The sequence below is a fragment of the Carcharhinus amblyrhynchos genome, chromosome 25 (assembly GCF_965287045.1).
Source record: "Carcharhinus amblyrhynchos chromosome 25, sCarAmb.v2.hapA, whole genome shotgun sequence".
Classification (NCBI taxonomy): Eukaryota; Metazoa; Chordata; class Chondrichthyes; order Carcharhiniformes; family Carcharhinidae; genus Carcharhinus; species Carcharhinus amblyrhynchos.
In genome coordinates, this window is record NC_137348.1 from 28738672 (window position 1) to 28756964 (window position 18293).

Consider the following 18293-nt stretch of genomic DNA (forward strand, 5'->3'; position numbering starts at 1 on the left):
TCTGCTTTCCTTCCTCTGGCCTACATATGACCTCTGGCCCACAGCAGTGTGTGCGACTCCTATCTGCCCTCTGAGGGGCAAGGCAAGATCATTCAAGGGCAACTGGGGACAGACAGCAAATGCTGTGACATCTATATCCCATGAAATAATAGTTTTAAAATTTAATGGGGGCGTGCACAGGCCACTGAGGCATCATTGCATTCGAGAGGGTGGTGGATATCCCTGTCACCACTAGGCCTCCCTGCTCTTCGTCCGTGTCCTCCTCCACCTCAGAGGAGGTGTTCCCTCCGAAGTGGACAATACCCACCCACGTGGTTGCCAATGAGGCTGACCCGTGCGCAAAGGCTGACAGAGGGAACCAAACCTGATGCCCGGAGAATTCCACATTGTGCAGAGCCCCGTACAGAAAACACTCCCTCAAAACACCACTCACTTCCTGACACTCCCAACTCCTCCCCCCGCATTTACTCTAATCCCCTTTTAACCTGCCCTCGAATCCAAACAGTTAAAAAATCATTTGGTCCGCTTGCCCGTGTTTCCTGAGTTTGAAAGCGCGTGGGGCATGTTAAATCTTTGTCAATTGGGGATTTAATCCACTCAGTGAGCAGCAGAAATGTCAGTGGATGTGCTACCAATTCGAGCCTGCGCTTGCTGACCAAAATATCACACAAGTGTGTGATGATGTTGTGATACCCGTCCAGCATCATCATAACGCTATTTAACATGTTTCCAGGTTGGGCACTGGCCACAGAATCCCTACAGTGCAGTAAGAGGCCATTTGGCCCATCGTCTGCACCAACAACAATCCCACCCAGGCCCCATCTCTGCAACCCCACATATTTAACCTGCTATGGACAATTTATCATGGCCAATCCACCTACCCTGCACATCTTTGGAATATGGGAGGAAACCCATGCAGACACGGGGAGAATGTGCAGACTCCGCAGCCAGTCATCCAAGATCAGAATTGAACCAAGGTCCCTGGCACTTTGAGACAGCAGTGCTAACCAGTGTGCCACTGTGCTGCCCCTGTCCTACCAGCTTATATAATATTCTTCCTTAAGTTCCAAAATAAGCCTATCAATTTTAATCAAAGTATTTTTTTTTGCTGAATACTCATGTCTTTTTGATAATCGAGTGCCCAAACTAAGCAAAGCACCTGTGTTCTTGGGGTACCGGCTTTTGACTTTAAGAAGGATTTAAGCCTTTTGCAATGAAAGTAACAAAATAATTTTACTTGGCTCCTGAGATTATATCTATAACAGAATTACAGTGTTGAAGTAACCATTCCAGAACCAACGCATACATAATATTCACATTTATGCTTCTAATGTGTTTTGGAAGCTCTTCAGCATTGATTTACAAAAGCATTTTTTTATTCATCTGTGGGACATGGGCATTGCTGGCTGGTCAGCATTTATTGCCCATCCCTAGTTGCCCTTGAGAAGGTGGTGGTGAACTGCCTTCTTGAATTGCTCGAGTCCATGGTTGACTCACAACATCATTAGGAAGGGAATTCCAAGATTTTGACCCAGCGGCTGCGAAGGAACAGCGATATATTTCCAAATCAGGATGGTGAGTGGCTTGGAGTGGAACTTGGAGGTGGTGGTGTTCCCATTTACCTGCTGCTGTTGACCTTCTACATAGAAATGGTCGTGGGTTTGGAAGGTGATGTTTAAGAATCTTTAGCGAATTGCTGCAGTACATCTTGTAGATAGTACACACTGCTGCTACTGAGCATTGGTGGTGGAGGGATTGAGTGTTTGTAGATGTGCCAATCAAGTGGGCTGCTTTGTCTTGGATGGTGTCAAGCTTCTTGGAGTTGTTGGAGTTGCACCCATCCAGGCAAGTGCGGAATATTCGATCACACTCCTGACTTGTGCCTTGCAGGTGGTGGATAGGCTTTGGGGAGTCAGGAGGTGAGTTACTTGTTGTAGTATCCTAGCCTCTGACCTACTCTTGTAGCCACTGTGTTTATGTGGTGAGTCCAGTTGCGTTTCTGGTCAAAGTTAACCCCAAGGATGTTGACAGTGGTGGATTCAATGATGGTTACAACACTGAATGTCAAGGGGTGGTAGTTAGAGTGTCTCTAATTGGTGATGGTCATTGCCTGGCATTTGAATGTTATTTGTCACTTGCCAGCCCAAGCCCGGATATTGTCCAAATCTTTTATGCATCTGAGGAGTTGCGAATGGTATTAGTATAGCGCCGGTTCACCTTTTGTGACTAGAAGCAAACAAGTGGTGGGGCTTAATTAATTGTCAGGTGAAAAGGCAGTTTCAGCAGTTGTGTGTATGTGAGTGAATACCTTTCAGTTGTTTACCCAAATGACAAGCCTTTAAAACTGGGGCGTGCATTCACATCTCCCCGGAGAATGAGGACTTCATAACAGCAAAAGTGAGCGAGGGAAAGGAATTAATTATTCAGAACAATATTTTCAACGTGGAGTGAACAGAGCCAATTACTGACAAAACCATCAGCAAGGCAGAAACAATACCTTTCAATCAACACCAAACCTTTGCGTTAATGTCAGCAGCAATGTGCCAATGTGTTGTTACTGTGCCTGAAGTGGCAAAGTAGATGATAGTTTTATAAGGACAGATATAAACGCAGCCTAGAATTCCTAGCTCTTGATATGTGACCTTGCCTTTTGAGCTAAGATATTTCCCCGGTGGATTACTCACCAGTGACTGTTCTCACTGCAGAGAAGTGTGAGAGTCCAATCACCAGGCACTTTCTGTGATCCTGATGAAGGCTTGACATTTCAATTGGAATGCATTGGACGAGTGGCTCTGCTGTTTTGAAATTTGATTCCGCACTTGTTATACAGAGTAATTCCGACATTCAGATAGATTTTTCGGGTTGTGTGACTGGCGGAATGACAGATGCATCCATTTTGTTAAAGGTTGGCCTTTAATGTGCCCAAATCTTAATATTTGAATTTGCAGGGCCTGGTCTGAATGTAGAAACATAGATATTTGATTTGATTTATTATTGTCACATGTATTAACATAGCGTGAAAATTACTGTTTTTTGCGCTATACAGACAAAGCATACCATATATGGGGAAGGAAAAGAGAGAGAGCAGAATGTAGTGTTACAGTCATAGCTAGGGTTAGAGAAAGATCAGCTTAGTGCGAGGTAGTCCATTCACAAATTTGATGGCAGCAGGGAAGAAACGGTTCTTGAGTCAGTTGTTTTGAGACTTCAGACTTCTGCGTTTTTTTTTCCCCAATGGAAGAAGGTGGAAGAGCTTATGTCAGGGGTGTGTGGGGTCCTTATTATGCTGGCTGCTTTTCTAAGGCAACGGGAAGTGTAGACAGAATCAATGGATGGGAGGCTGGTTTGTGTGATGGATTGGGCTACATTCACGACCATTTTGTAGTTTCTTGTGATCTTGGGCACAGCAGGAGCCACACCGAGCTGTGATACAACCAAAAAGAATACTTTCTATATGGTACATCCATAAAAGTTAGTGAGAGTCATAGTTGACATGCCAAATTTCCTTAGTCTTCTGAGAAAGTAGAGGCGTTGGTGGGCTTTCTTAATTATAGTGTCGACATGGGGGGACCAGGATAGGTTGTTGGTGATGGAAAATAGAGATAGGAATAGGCTGTTTGGCCTTTTGGGCCCTGGCCAGCTTGTTGCCATTGGAGAGAATATAACTTGAAGGCCTTTAATTATGAAGAAGCTCATCAGCCCTGATTTACTTTCTAGTGTGAGGTGTCTCATCTTCAACAAAGTGGATAAAGGATGTGACGCCAATGCAACACCAGTGATGATGGGATTTTGCAGATGCATTTCTCAAATCATAATTGGCAAACTATATTTGGAAACTTGTAGAGTGAGGATGAGACTTGTAAAGCATAATCTCCTAACTGCGGTGTTTGGGGCAGTGCCCAGCAGTGCTGGGGATATTGTCGAGGCAAGACTGGGGGGATTATCCAAGCAGTGCCAGAGGGTACTGCCCACTTAGGGCTGGAGGTATTACTCAGGCTGTGCTGGGGATATTGTCCAAGCAATGCCAGGGGGTATGGCCCAGACAATGCCGGGATATTACCCAGGCCAGGCTGGGGAAGCCGCGCTGAGAGCAGTGCTGGGGGGCAGTGCCCAGGGGGGGTTGTCAGTGCCCAGTCTGTGCTGGGGGTTCAGTGCCCAGGCTGTGCTGGGGGGGATCAGGGCCGAGGGGCATTGCCCAAACATCCCCCTCTCCCTCTCCTGGGTAATACACTCAACAGAGCTTCTCTGGCAAGTTCTGCTCACCAGGTGCACGATGTGGAAGAGCCGGTATTATTCACGTTGGCGTGCCCTTTCATTTGATTATTGGACGTAGAGGCCTGATGATCAGAAGCTAATTTATTCCAATGGTTGTCCTGATGTTGAATGTCAGGATTCCTGTTATGTCACTGGCAGGGGCATGGGGACAATTGTGTTACCCCATGACATGGTGTGAAACATGATTTGGGCCTCTTGTGGGATTTTCTGCTCCCTTTGCTGATGCCACCCAATGAAAATGGGAGTGAAAAGTCTCCCATTGAAACATTTGGCAAATATGACAGTGAAGAGTTGGGGAAATTTTGTTTCTATGTTTGGTGTTGTTATAGAAACAGGGTGACAATGTACACAGAAAAATAATTACAATGACAGTCTATTTCAGTGATTAACTTTGTAATCAAACATCCTACCTCTTGATAGGCAATATCTCAATCTATGATTCATTCTAAACTCTTTATATGTGCAGGTATACTGCCAATAAATGGACTGATAGGGCCATGAATATTCTTACAGTAATAAACTTTCCCAGATTACTCATTCCATACGGTCGGACCTGATTTGTACATTTTTATTAACAGTTCTTTTCCACAACTTTAGCTAAAGGAATGGGTTGTTTTCATAAAATCCTAGAGTGCAGAAGGAGGCCATTCAGATCATCAAGTCTGTACCGACCACAATCCTACCCAGACCCTATCCCCATAACTCCATACATTTTCCCTAGCGAGTCCCCTAGGAGCAACTTTAGTGTGGCTAATCCAAGTAACCAACATCCCTTTCAGATTGTGGGAGGAAACCGGAGCACCTGGAGGAAACCCAAGCAGACATGGGAAGAGTGTGCAAACTCCACACAAGCAGTGACCCAAACCGGGAATCGAACCTGGGTCCCTGGTGCTGACCATTCTGCCACCATGCTGCCCCCACTCCCCCCTTAATGCCCTTCTACTTATCGATTAGAAACTCAAATATGTTAATTTCCATGCAAAGTTCATGAATGTTATTGAGTGGAAATTAATGCAAATTAAACATTTCCAGCACAGCGGAATTCTATAAAAGCAAACTCTTGCTTGCGTTTAATTCTTGTCGTAGGAAAGTTTTAATGCAATAAAAACTTAACAAGAATATGAACCACTACAGGATCTATTGTTGTAATAAACTCTCTAACTCAAACAGAAAATGCTGGAAAATCTCAGCAGGTCTGACAGCATCACTGGAGAGAGAATAGAGCCAACGTTTGGAGTCTGGATGATCCATTGTTAGCCCTGATGAAGGGACAACCAGACTTGAAGCATTGGTTCTATTCTCTTTCCACAGATGCTGTCAGACCTGTGAGTTTCTCCAGCATTTTCTGTTTTTGTTTTAGATTCCAGCATCTGCAGTACTTTGCCTTTAAACTCTCTCACTATTGCTTTTTGAGCTGCAATTTCTTTCTTCTGAATTTATTGACTTAAAGTAGGTTAGCACTTAGTCCTCTGTTGAATGGAATTGCCAGCTCATTCAGAATTTGTCCACTAATGTCGCAGCCATAATAATAATCCTCCTTCTTTCAAAGGGCAGCTGTCATCTTAGTTCTAACAAATGCCTTTCTTTCTAAAGATCATGAAAACCGTAAAGCATAGCCATTTAGCTGCTGTATGTTTCATTCTGTTCTCTAATGGTAGTGAAGTAAGATGTGAATAAAAGGCAGGAAGAAGTGCTAGATGTTAATGATTGGGAAGATCTACTTTGTTTTCTGAATTGGTGAATGGCAGTAAAAAGGAAAGGAAAGGTTGCATTTACATAGCACCTTTCATGACCACAGGATGCTCCAAAACTCTTGGCAGTCAAAGTGCTTCCAGAATGAATTTCCTAATGTAGGAAATAATTAAAGGTGGCATGGTAGCACAGTGATCAGTGACACTGCCTCACAGCGCCAGGGACTCCAGTTCCATTCCGGCCTCGGGTGACTGTCTGTGTGGCGTTTGCACACAGTCCCTTTGCCTGCGTGGGTTTCCACCGAGTGCTCTGGTTTTCCCCCACAGTCCAAAGATGTGCCATTAGGTGGATAAGCCACGGTAAGTGTTACAAGGACAGGGCCTGAGTAAGATACTCTGTCTTTGGTTAGGCGATGGCCAAGTGGTATTATTGTTAGCCTATTAATCCAGAAACTCAGCTCATGTTCTGGAGATCTGAGTTTGAATCCCATCGCAGCAGATAGTAGAATTTGAACTCAATTTTTAAAAATCTAGAATTAAGAATCTACTGATGACCACGAAGCCAGTGTCGATTGTCAGAAAAACCTGTTTGGTTCACTCATTGCCTTAAGGAAGGAAAACTGCTCTCCTCACCTGGTCTGGCCCACATGTGATTCCAGAGCAATGTGGTTGATTCTCAACTGTCCTCCGAGAGCAACTAAGGATGGGCAATAAATGCTGGCCAACCAGCGATGCCCATGTCCCACGAATAAATAAAAAAATTGTGCAGAATTGACAAGCCGAGTAGCCTGTTCTGTAATGTTGGGATTTTATGATCTATAATAAACCACAGAAGCCAATTTGCACACGACAATTTCCCACAAACAACATGATAATGCTCAGTTAGGCTGTTACTGATTGGGATATTGAGACAAGGGGGTAGGGTGGGGGTGGGTTTCCCTCCTAAGTGTTGCATGGGGTCTTTTACATAAGACGGCAAATAAGGCCCCAGATGAATTTAGCATCTCACCAAAAGATGGTACCTCCCACAGTTCAGCACTCCCTGTGTACTGCATTGGAATATCAGCCTCAATTTTGTGTGTTTAAGTCCTGGAGCATCTAAACCTGAAACCTTCTGGCGGAACTTTCTTGTCTCTCCCACTACAGGAATCATAGTGGGTGGGACATGGACCATGCAAAGGTCTGTTGACCTCAGTTGGGATTTTCCAGCCTTAGGGCGAACGCAGCTGGAAAATCTTGCAGTCTGATTCAGATGTGAACTTGTTTCTCCCTGAGCCACAGCTGCCTGTGCATGTGCCTGGTTTTCAGATCAAAATAGGAAAATTTGGGCTGGGAGTCTGTGCCCTCACTGCAGAGAATGGAGATTTCGCTAAGCACCAAATTCTCCAAACTCATTGGCAAGGGTGTGAATGGCTGGAGAATTGTGTTCCATGCACACGTGTGTGGCACAGTGGCACAGTGGTTAGCACTACTGCCTCAGAGCCAGAGACCCAGGTTCGAATCCTGGCTTGGGTCACTGTCTGTGTGGAGTTTGCACATTCTCCCCGTGTCTGCTTGGGATTCCTCTGGATGCTCTGGTTTCCTCCCACAGCCTGAAAGACATGCTGGTTAGGTGCACTGGCCATATTAAATTCTCCCTCGATTTATCCGAACAGGCACCAGAGTGTGGTGATTGAGAGATTTTCACAATAACGTCATTGCAGTGTTAATGTAAGCCAACTTGTGACACTGATCAATAAACTTTAAACTTGAGTATTGAAATAATTGGACTTAATTGTAAGGGTGCAATGCCATAATATGAACCAGAGGGTTTTTTGTTTAATTCGTTCATGGGATGTGGGCATAGCTGGCTGGACCAGCATTTATTGCCCATCCCTGAGTGCATTTAAGAGTTACTTGATCTCTGGAGTCACAGGTAGGACAGACCAGATTAGGATTTCCTTCCCTTAAGGACCAGATGGTTTTTTTCAGAATAATCAACAATGGTTTCATGGTCACCACTCGACTTTTAATTCCAGATTTTAATTGAATTCAAATTTCGACATCTGCCGAGGTGGGGTTCGAACCTGGGGTCCCCGGACCATTACTCTGGGTCTCTGGATTACTAGTTGAGCGACAATCCCACTATGCCGCCTGAAGTCCTCTGAATTGCCTGTTGTTCGATTGGCTGGCAGCTCTTGGAGGCGGGGCATCATTCCCAATGGGGACAGAGGCACGTGACAACCTGTTGGTTCTGAATGGCTGTGGGATGAGCCAGCCACCCCAGGAACAGGTGCCCCTCTGACTGACTGGTACTCCAGTGGAGCAGGTTCACCTACTCCCAGTGGAAAAGTTCAGCCCAGTCATGTTAAAATGAACGATTTGAGATACGGGGCTGAATATTGCTGAGCATCTAGAACTGTATCCGTGATGCTGTGACTGAAGGATTTGCTGCGTTTTTGACTGTTTATCACTGCGCCTTGCTAGATACCCTTTCATTTGTGCAAAATGCAGCTGTAGGGACAGAACATGAATTGCTCTGCTACAGTACTTGAAAAGCCTGATAACCGCGAGAACTCAGCAATTTGAATGAAGAAAAAAATTCACACAAACCCAGCACAATTAGTTTGTCTCTACTCAGCCAAGGATGCCCAACAATTTCAGATGCTGGGTGGAAGTAGGATTTATTAATCCTGAAGTGTCTCAGTTAGGCCTGTTAGAGCATTGGTCTCACAGTGTAAAATGACTGTTACACTTTTCTCTACACCTTACGGTGGAGAAACTTGAGAGAAGATTTGGATTGAGATGAACAACATTACAAAGCATCTTAATAGGGTGAATAGACAGTAACCAAGGATGGCAGTGTGGCACAGTAGTTGGGTTCGATTACAGCCTTGGGTGACTTTGTGGAGTTTGCATATTTTTCCCCATGTCTGCGTGGATCTCCTCTGGGTGTTCTGGTTTCCTCCCACAGTCCGAAGATTTGCGGGTTAGGTTGATTGGATCTTAGTGTCAGGGGATTAATGGGGTAAATATATTGGGTTACGGAGATAAGGCCCAGGTGGGATTGTTGTCAGTGCAGGCTCTATGGGTTGAGTGGTCCTCTTCTACACTGCAGGAATTCTATGATGACCAGAGGACACAGATTTGACAAAATATCCAGAGTGGACATGAGATTTTTTTGGGGGAAGAACAAGGGATTGCAACTAATTTGGTATTATTTCAAAAGGCTGGCACAGATACGATGGGCTAAATGGCCTCTATCTGAATTGTACGATTCTACAAAAGAAGCTGTGAAGGAAAATAAAATCCCTTTTGATAAACTTGGGATCAAAAAAAAAGCAGTTTGATTGATGGAGAAGGCATCAGGTTTGTTCCCTTATGCTAGAGCACTTCATAACCTACTTAATGAAAAAGGATCAGTTTGTGTGAGATGAGTGGGACACACTTGACAACTGATTGGCAGAACAACCTGAGAATCTTAATTCCACCTGAAGGGTGAGATGATGGATCTGAGACATGCTACAGTTTGAAAATACAAGCCCTTTGAATAGAGATTGTCAGTAAAACTTTCTAATTCACTAACTGTAAGTCTAGCAAATGTATTAGAAAACTACTGCAATATCCAATTAAGCAACCAATTCTGAATATTGATATGGAAGAATCACTTGAAATACAAGTCAATGGCCTCTTAGCAGTTGAGGAAAGCATTTAATGATTTTTTTTAAAAAAGGAATACACACTAACAATCTCCTAACAGTCTCTCAGCAGTGTCCTAGGCTCAATCATCTTCAGCTACTTCATCGATGACCTTCCTTCCATTCTAAGGTTAGAAGTGGGAATGTTTGCTGATGACTGCACAATGTTCAGCACCACTGGCGACTCCTCAGATACTGAAGCAGTCCATTTTCAAATGCTTCAAGTCCTGAATAATATCCAGACATGGGGCTGACAAATGGCAAGTTGATGTTTGAGTCATGCAAGTGTCAGGCAATGGTCAGCTTCAACAGGAGAGGATCTAACCATCGCCCCTTGATATTCAATGGCGTTACCATCGCTGAATCCCCCCACTTTCAAATTTTCTGGGGGGTTACCATTGACTAGAAACTGAACTGAACTAGCACAATTACTGTGACTACAGGAACAGGTCAAAGGCTAGGAATCCTGTGACAAGTAACACGCCCCCTGGCTCCACAAAGTCTGTCCACTGTCTACAAGGCATAAGTCAAGAGTGTGATGGAATACAGTCTCCTTGCCCAGATGAGTGCAGCTCCAACAACACTCATGAATCTCAACACCGTTCAGGGCAAAGCATCCTGCTTGATTGTTGCCCCTTCAAAAAAACATTCAATCCCTGCACCACTGATGAGCAATGGCAACCGCGTTTATCATCTACAAGATCTCACCAACGTGCCTGAGGCAGCACCCTCCATGCCCAAGACCACTGCCATTTATAAGGACAAGTGCAGCGGATACCTGAGTGCATCACTCAACAGTGAATGCCCCTTCATGGCCAGGGCCCAGCCTCTGGCCCCCATTCCAGAAGTGGGAGTGCCATGTCACTGGTAGGGAGTGGCGGAAAATCCTGCTGGCGAGATTCTCGCCCTCTAGCTTTTGCGGGATTTTGTGCCTGTGTCACCATTTGGATCCGGGCGAATGTAGGTGCAACATGTCCCCACTACCTTCATATCAAGCTTTGAATGAAAATTAACCGGACAATGATCTGAGTGAGATCAGAACAGATTATTGCAGTATTAAAAACACTTCTGTGACGTTTTGGTGTAAAGTTCCACGAGGAAAACAATCCAGTTAAAGTTTATTTATTAGTATCACAAGTAGGCTTACATTAACACTGCAGTGAAGTTACTGTGAAATTCCCTGAGTCGCCACACTCCAGTGCCTGTTTGGGTACGCTGAGGGAGAATTTAGCATGGCCAATGCACCTAACCAGCACGTCTTTCGGACTGTGGGAGGAAACGGGAAGAAACCCCCGCAGGCATGGGTAGAACGTGCAGACTCCACACAGACAATGACTCAAGATGGGAATTTAACCTGGGTCCCGAACGCTGCGAGGCAGCAGTGCTAACCACTGTGCCACCATTCCCTCCCCATTTAAACCTTTTTCAAATTTCATATGGTGTCAATGGACGAAATTCTGTCGGGACAATTTCCAGTTACATTTTTAATTTCAGCATTATTGTGATATGATCAGTGTACCCATCTGTCAATTGCTGGCATCCACAGTTGAGAATTAGCTCTATCCTTCAACTGATGAGCTCTGAGTTGAAATATGTTTCAATATTGAAATGTGTTCCCTTGCCAAAAGCATTAAATTGTTAAACTACTATACTGATTGTGGATTTGCTCATAAAACCTTGTATTAATAAGTGCAAATTATGACTACTATTGAAGGAAGATTCAAATGTTGCAATTCTGTCAGGACATGATTTGTCCTGGAATGTATATTTCACAGTACTTGCAAATTAATGAAAGGACGTTCATTTATGCATGGTAATACAGTTTTCTTTCTAAGGTTGGTGGGTATTTTGGGATTGGACCAGAATCTTCCATACCTGATGGTGCTGAATTGGGCAGTGTTGATCTATGTTTTACTGCAATTGTATAGGGCATTGGTGAGGCCACACCTGGAGTATTGTGTGCTGTTTTGTCTCCTTATCTGAGGAACCATGTCCTTGCAATAGAGAGAAAGTACAGCAAAGGTTTACCAGGCTGATCCTTGGGATGGCAGGTCTGTCATATGAAGAGAGGCTAAGTCGGTTAGGATTACATTCATTGGAGTTTAGAAGAGTGTGAGGGGGTCTTTTAGAAATTTATAGAATTCTCATAGGGTTAGAGAGGGTAGTTACAGAAAATATGTTCCCATGATAGTGGGGGAGTCCAGAACTAAGGGTCATAGTTTGAGGGTAAGGGGTAAAGGAGGAGAAATTTCTTCACCTCACATATTTATTCTGCTAACCCACCTGACACGAAGGGGCAATTTAGCATGACCAAGCAGTCTTACCCATACATCTTTGGGCTGTGGGAGGAAACTGGAGCGTCCGGAGGAAACCCACGCAAACGCGGGGAGAATGACTGTGTGGAGTTTGCACAGTGACCCGAGGCTGGAATTGAACCTGGGTCCCTGGCGCTATGAGGTAACAGTGCTAACCACTGTGCTACCATTCCATCCTTGTAATCTTGTTAAGGTTAGCTACCTCACTATGGGCTATGGATAAAAACTGCATCTGTTTAGTTTCAAACTGGTTGGTTCATTTTAACAGGTGAACTATCAAGGGAGCGATGGATTTTTAAGTTTAAACTTGCTTTTCTTGAGTTTCTTTGACGAGAGCATAAAGACTGTAGGACAAAATGTTGTGGATTGATGGATGTAATACTAAAATCCAAGATGACTGTTGTCTTCCTAGTTGTATTCATGAAGGAAGAACGTGATGAAGAAATATTTAACATAATGGGCCTCAACATTAAAGGATTCTAGTGACCCATGGGTCACATTAAATGGGACAGAGGAAATGAGACACTCAAGGTTCAGCATGGCAAATATTACCATGTTGTTAATTTCCATCTTTATAAATGGTAATGAATTGAGTTAAGTTGCCCTGTGATAGAAAGGTAGTTCCCTCGTCAGTTGAGAAGCTAATTGCCTTACGTCTAAGATGGCACTTATATTATTTGGAATCGTATAAATTATCCCGTACAAATTCAACGCTGGGAAGTTTCTATGGATGAAGAAACTATTTCAAATCAGATTAGAACACTGCAATGAAGTTACAGTGAAAATCCCCCCTGTCGCCAACTCCAGCGCCTGTTTGGGTACACTAAGGGAAAATTTAGCACGGCCAATGCACCTAACCAACATGTCTTTAGGACTGTGGGAGGAAACCGGAGCACCCAGAGGAAACCCACACAGACACAGGGAGAACGTGCGGACTCTGCATAGACAGTGACACAAGCCAGGAATTGAACCCTGGTCATGGCACTGAGACTGCAGTGCTAACCACTGTGCCACCATGCTGCCCAGATATTGCAAACAATGAATGTGCAACAACAGCAATATTCAATAATAAGGCAAATAACGTTAAAGCCAACTAAAGACATTTTGTACTGATTCAGTCTTCTTGAGATTGTTGCTTATTCAGTTCTGCTTCATTTAATTTTGTAGCCAGAATGGGCTATCTGGATTTTTTTGCCTGTTCTCCCGTTTCACCTGAGTTCTGTCTTTGTTATTTATTTAACAGGCAAATGATGCCTCGGGAAATGCCTGGAATTGGTTGTACTTCATCCCTCTGATCATCATTGGATCTTTCTTCATGCTCAACCTTGTCTTGGGTGTTTTGTCAGGGTAAGTGAATGGAAATTTGTAAATCGCTGATTAGTATATCTTAGAGCCCAGCAAGTGCAGGGATGTGACAGGGGCCTCTTGATGGCAGAATAATCATTGCTAAATAAAAATCAATTTAGTGTTGATCTGCTGTCTGTCAGTGATGCCTTCACTGCACTGAGAAATCTGAAACAGCAGCAGAAGACACACCATGATCAATCTTATCAGGGACACTGATGAGTTGGCATTTGGATAGAAGATTACTTATTCAGAAGTCACGCTGTCTGAAGTGCTGTTACTATTGAGATATTTGCATTAAAAAGGACAAAACGTCTTGCAGAGTGTGACTTTGTGCAATTTTCAGAGCAATTTGAAATGAAACACTCAGCTTTCTGTACACGCAAGAAGCTCCCTGAACCAAGCAGTGCAGAAATATTTCAGCATCCTCTCCATTTCAGTTAACTTTCTTACACAGATTGATTTTTTTTTTCAACATTTTGTCCTGAAGAAGAAAACTGGTGAGGAGCCCAAGTTCGATTCCAGACATGACGAAATTTAAAGAGTAGAGGATAAATGGGGAAGTGGTCACTGACTTGGTTAAGCTTGGGTTTTCAAAACCTGAAGACTGAGTGTAGATGGGAAAGCCAAATCATGACTTATTATTTGGCTTTTCCATTTAGACCATCTCTCAGGCCGGAACCCTTCACCACCTGAAAGGGCTGCATGCAGACGAGTTCCGAGTTCCAAGTTCCCATCCAAGTCATAGAAGCCCTACAATGCAGATGGGGGCCATTCATCCCATCACGTCTGCACCAACCACAATCCCATCCCTACAACCCCCACTCATTTACCCTACCAACCCCCTGACACCAAGGGGCAATTTATTTGGCCCCTTAATCTAATTCTCACATCTTTGGACTATGGGAGGAAGCCCACACAGACATGGGGAGAATGTGCAAACTTCTCACAGTCAGAGACCTAAGCCAGGAATCGAACCCAGGTCCCTGGTACTGAGTCACACACCATTGTAACCTGGACATATATTTCCACTCCTTCATCGTCGTTGGATGAAAATTATGAAACTCTCCCCTATACCTAATGGCTCTTAGGAGTACCTTCATCACAAAGGTTCAAGAAGAAAGTTCATCAACTCGAGGTGAGCCGGAATAGACTCCAGGTTCTGACCTTGTTAGTGATACCCACATTTTGGCACCCAAGAATGTCTTTTACAATGTCTGTGCAAGGGATTACTCATCTGAACGGGTATAAAAAAGCAAATCCTTTCTTTTAAAAATTGGGGATGAATTTCTTGGGTCTCCTAGCTGTGTGTGGCGGTGGGAGATAGTGTGCTGTTCGCTGGCAGTGGGATTCTCTGATCCCGCTTCTCTCAATGGGATTTCCCATCAGTGTCACCCGACACCACCATGAAACCAGTTTGGGAGAGGTGGGAATGGAAAGGGTGGGGCGGGATGCTTGGGGGATGTGCTGCTGATGGGACTGGGGAACCTCGCCTGTGTGACAGGCCGGAGAATTCCGGCCTTGAAATGATAACAGTTGCTGTAGTAGAAAGGCTACATAACAATGCAATCTGCAAGAGATTGACTGACCTCTGGTTACGTTTTACACAAAAAAAAGGCCTCACATTTGAAATCAAGGGTGGAATTTTACCGGCAAGTCTGTCCGAGGTTCGTATGATCCCACCCAAGGTAAATGATGTTCTCCGAGCCTCATCCGCCCCCAGAATCGGGGCGGGCATGCCAGCAAAATTCCGGCCCAACTTTCCATTCCCGCTGGGCAATGTGCTCCAAGGGACTAAGAACTTGATCAATAAAAGCCCTGTAGTCTGTAAGTGAGTTAGCGTTTACATTCGAGCCATCAAACAAAAGTAATATCTGTGGAAGAATTACCTCCAGTATCCTTACAGTGGCCATATAAAATCTAGCCTGTATGAAGGAAATAAAATAAAACCTTCACAAAATCAGATCATTTGTTGAACAGAAATGATGGTGAGATGTCAGATCTGTATGAGAGCGTAATAATTCACCCATTGGGTCAACACTTGTATCAGATATTTGACTTTGTTAAGCCATTGTCAGTAAAACTAATGCGGAAATTATATTCATTTTGCATGGCTTATTATCCCAGTAATACCAAAGAGGAATTCTCCTAGGGTGCAGGGATTATAGAACGTTGAGAAAATGGTTACCTTGTGTGAAAGCTCTCACTGATGCCATTAGATGTATATTATTATTGCATTTCCATAATGATACTGCCAAATACCCTTTCATTATTTCAAGCCAAACCTCGGGAGTCCTTTTCATTGCAACGCCAGCGCGAGGCTGTTATACACAGTGCACCGCATGAAATCGTATTAGGACTATGTTAATTTGTCCTGTGATGAGGAAATGTTATTTGCTGAAGAATTGCTCTGGAAAGGGAAGGTGTTAGCCTTTCAGCAAGCCTTCAAAAACCAGAACAAAGCATCTCAGATTGATACATCTAAAGAAATGGCCCCTTCCTCCCCTCTCTCTTCTTGTACTGTGATTCTCCAGATGAATCGTTCTGTACAAAGTTGAACAAAAATAGCAATTTCTATCATGAGGATTTGCAGTGTACTGATATTCTACTGTCCTGTACTGTTATCCTTCACTTTGGCCACCAGCCCATTCACAGAATAGTTGATACCCATTCTCAACAGTAAGAAGTCTCACAACACCAGGTTAAAGTCCAACAGGTTTATTTGTTGTCATGAGGTTTTGGGGCGCTGTTCCTTCATCAGGTGAATGAAGGAGCAGCACTCTGAAAGATCGTGATACCAGATAAACCCGTTCAGCTTTAACCTGGTGTTGTGAGACTTCTGATTGTGCTCACCTCAGCCCAATGCTGGCATCTTCAGATCATGGCTGCCATTTTCAACAGAATCATAGAATTCCTACAGTGCAGAAGGAGGCCATCCAGCCCATCAAGTCTGCACCAACTCTCCAATGGAACATCCCACCCAGGCCCTCATCTCTGCCCTATCTCTGTAACTCCGCACATTTAGCATGGCCAAAGCACATGACCTGCATATCTTTGGATTGTGGGGGGAAATAGGAGAAAAGCCACGCAGGCATAAGAAGAACATGCAAATATCAGACTGGAATTGAAACCGGGTCTCTGTTGCTGTGAGGCAATAGTGCTAACCACTGTGCCATGTTATCAAACACCATGTTATTAACCTTGTACACATCATTTCAGCTTCTGGAATTTGGTGAGGTGGAGCAGAGGGGGAAGGTCACATCTGGGAGCGGGTTTTGAGTTTGGTTCATTAGTTTGTACACCATTCCAAATTTGTCACAGTTTATTAACTGGGAATCGAGCATTTTCTGTCATTCAACATCTCCCTAATAAGGTATATCTTTCCTTCTTCATTAGTAAAAGAGCAAGGAACTTTGCCATACAGTGTGAAGGCCTGTTAAACAATAGCTACAACTGACGCCAACAACTCTTTCCACAGATTACTTTGTGTAAACGGCATTAACCACTTGCCAGTAATATGAGACTCAATTAAAAACCTTTGTTATAAAAGAGTCATTGTGCTGGATTTCTGAGCCATTCTAAAGGTTTTTCACTCGAGTTGAGCCTAGCTATTCTGCATTTGTGAAATTGGCCTTTTGTTCTCGTTGCTGAATTCATCGAAGGCATTTTAATAGACAGCCAAAATGAGCTGATTCCTACCAGCCTGTGGAGAATATCGCAGCTAGCTTCAGTTTGTTAGAATAATGCTGCCATCAAAATGAGTATGGTTGAACTGGGAACTTTTTATTAGTGGGCAAATAGTAACAGCAATGTATCGGCTGGAATTCTGTGGCCGTCCACGCCGATGGAATTCTCTGGTCCTGCCAGCAGCGCACCCTCACCCGCAGGTTTTCCACCAGCACAGGGTGGCTTCAGTGGGAATTCCCCATTGACAGCGGCAGATATCCTTCCCTAAAGGGCATTAGTGAACCACATGGGTTTTTCCAACAATGGTTATCAGTAGATTCTTAATTCCAGCTTTCTTTTAATATTGAATTCAGATTCCACTATCTGCTCTGGCAGGATTCAAACCCAGGTCCCCAGAACATAAGCTATGCTGCTGGATTAATAGTCTCGCGATAATTCCACTAGGCCATCGCCCCTCCCTCTTCCCACCTCCACCCCTTAAATTGAGGGTGCTTCCTATATATTGGGAGGAAAGTTGAAGTGTAAGATGTGACCAGCAGCAGGTTGTACAAAGAGGCCAGAAAGGAATCGCAAATTGCTTGAACATTTTGTCGCTTAAAATGTTAAAGGTGGTGTTCTGGATTTATGTAGTTAATCCCTGCATTGAAAATAAATTATTTTATATCTGGTGAGTGTGGATTAAAGTATGATTTGAAGTGGGCAATTGGACAAAAGTCCGTTTAGTCACTTGCTCGAAAGTTGACAGATTTCTGAAACGTATTTGTAAATTTTGCTATTTGTGACGGTTAATACTGAGTCTATGGTATGGAATCTATCTACCCTGTCACACTGTCTGTTCGAAGACAGTTGTCGTGTGATAATTTCCCCAGTGTTTTCACTCCTCTATCTCTCACTTTACGTTACAGCTAGGTGACGATTGGATTCTGTCTCATGCTGTGACCTGTTCCTTAAGTGCTTTCTACTTTTTACATGCTGGGCCTGGCTGACAGAATTATCAGTAATGCTGTGATGTCACTCCCATTGCCTGCGATTTAGAAGGCCACTTCAAGCAATAAACCTCATTCACTCCTTTGGACAGTTGGGATTAGAACTACTTCACAGTCCTACTGCATTTTAAAAATCATTTGTATCATTTGTTCAGCATCCTGTGTCCTTGTGTGACAAAAGAGACAGTTATGCTCTTCTTAATCACTTCCTGAAGTAGTTCTGTGAACGACCTCATGACAACATAGGGAAGCGATGGCCTTGTGGCATTATCGCTAGGCTATTAATCCAGAAACTCAGCTAATTCTCTGGGGACCCAG

The 18293-nt window shown here is 43.9% G+C and overlaps 1 protein-coding gene across 1 annotated transcript in view; it reads left to right on the plus strand.

Annotated features, from left to right (window-relative positions):
• The window catches only part of cacna1ba (calcium channel, voltage-dependent, N type, alpha 1B subunit, a), a 621447-nt gene that overhangs the window by 351204 nt on the left and 251950 nt on the right, over nt 1–18293 (plus strand). The window contains exon 7 of the mRNA XM_080212160.1: nt 13202–13305. Coding sequence (XP_080068286.1) covers nt 13202–13305 — 104 coding nt within the window. The remainder of the gene's footprint in view (nt 1–13201; nt 13306–18293) is intronic.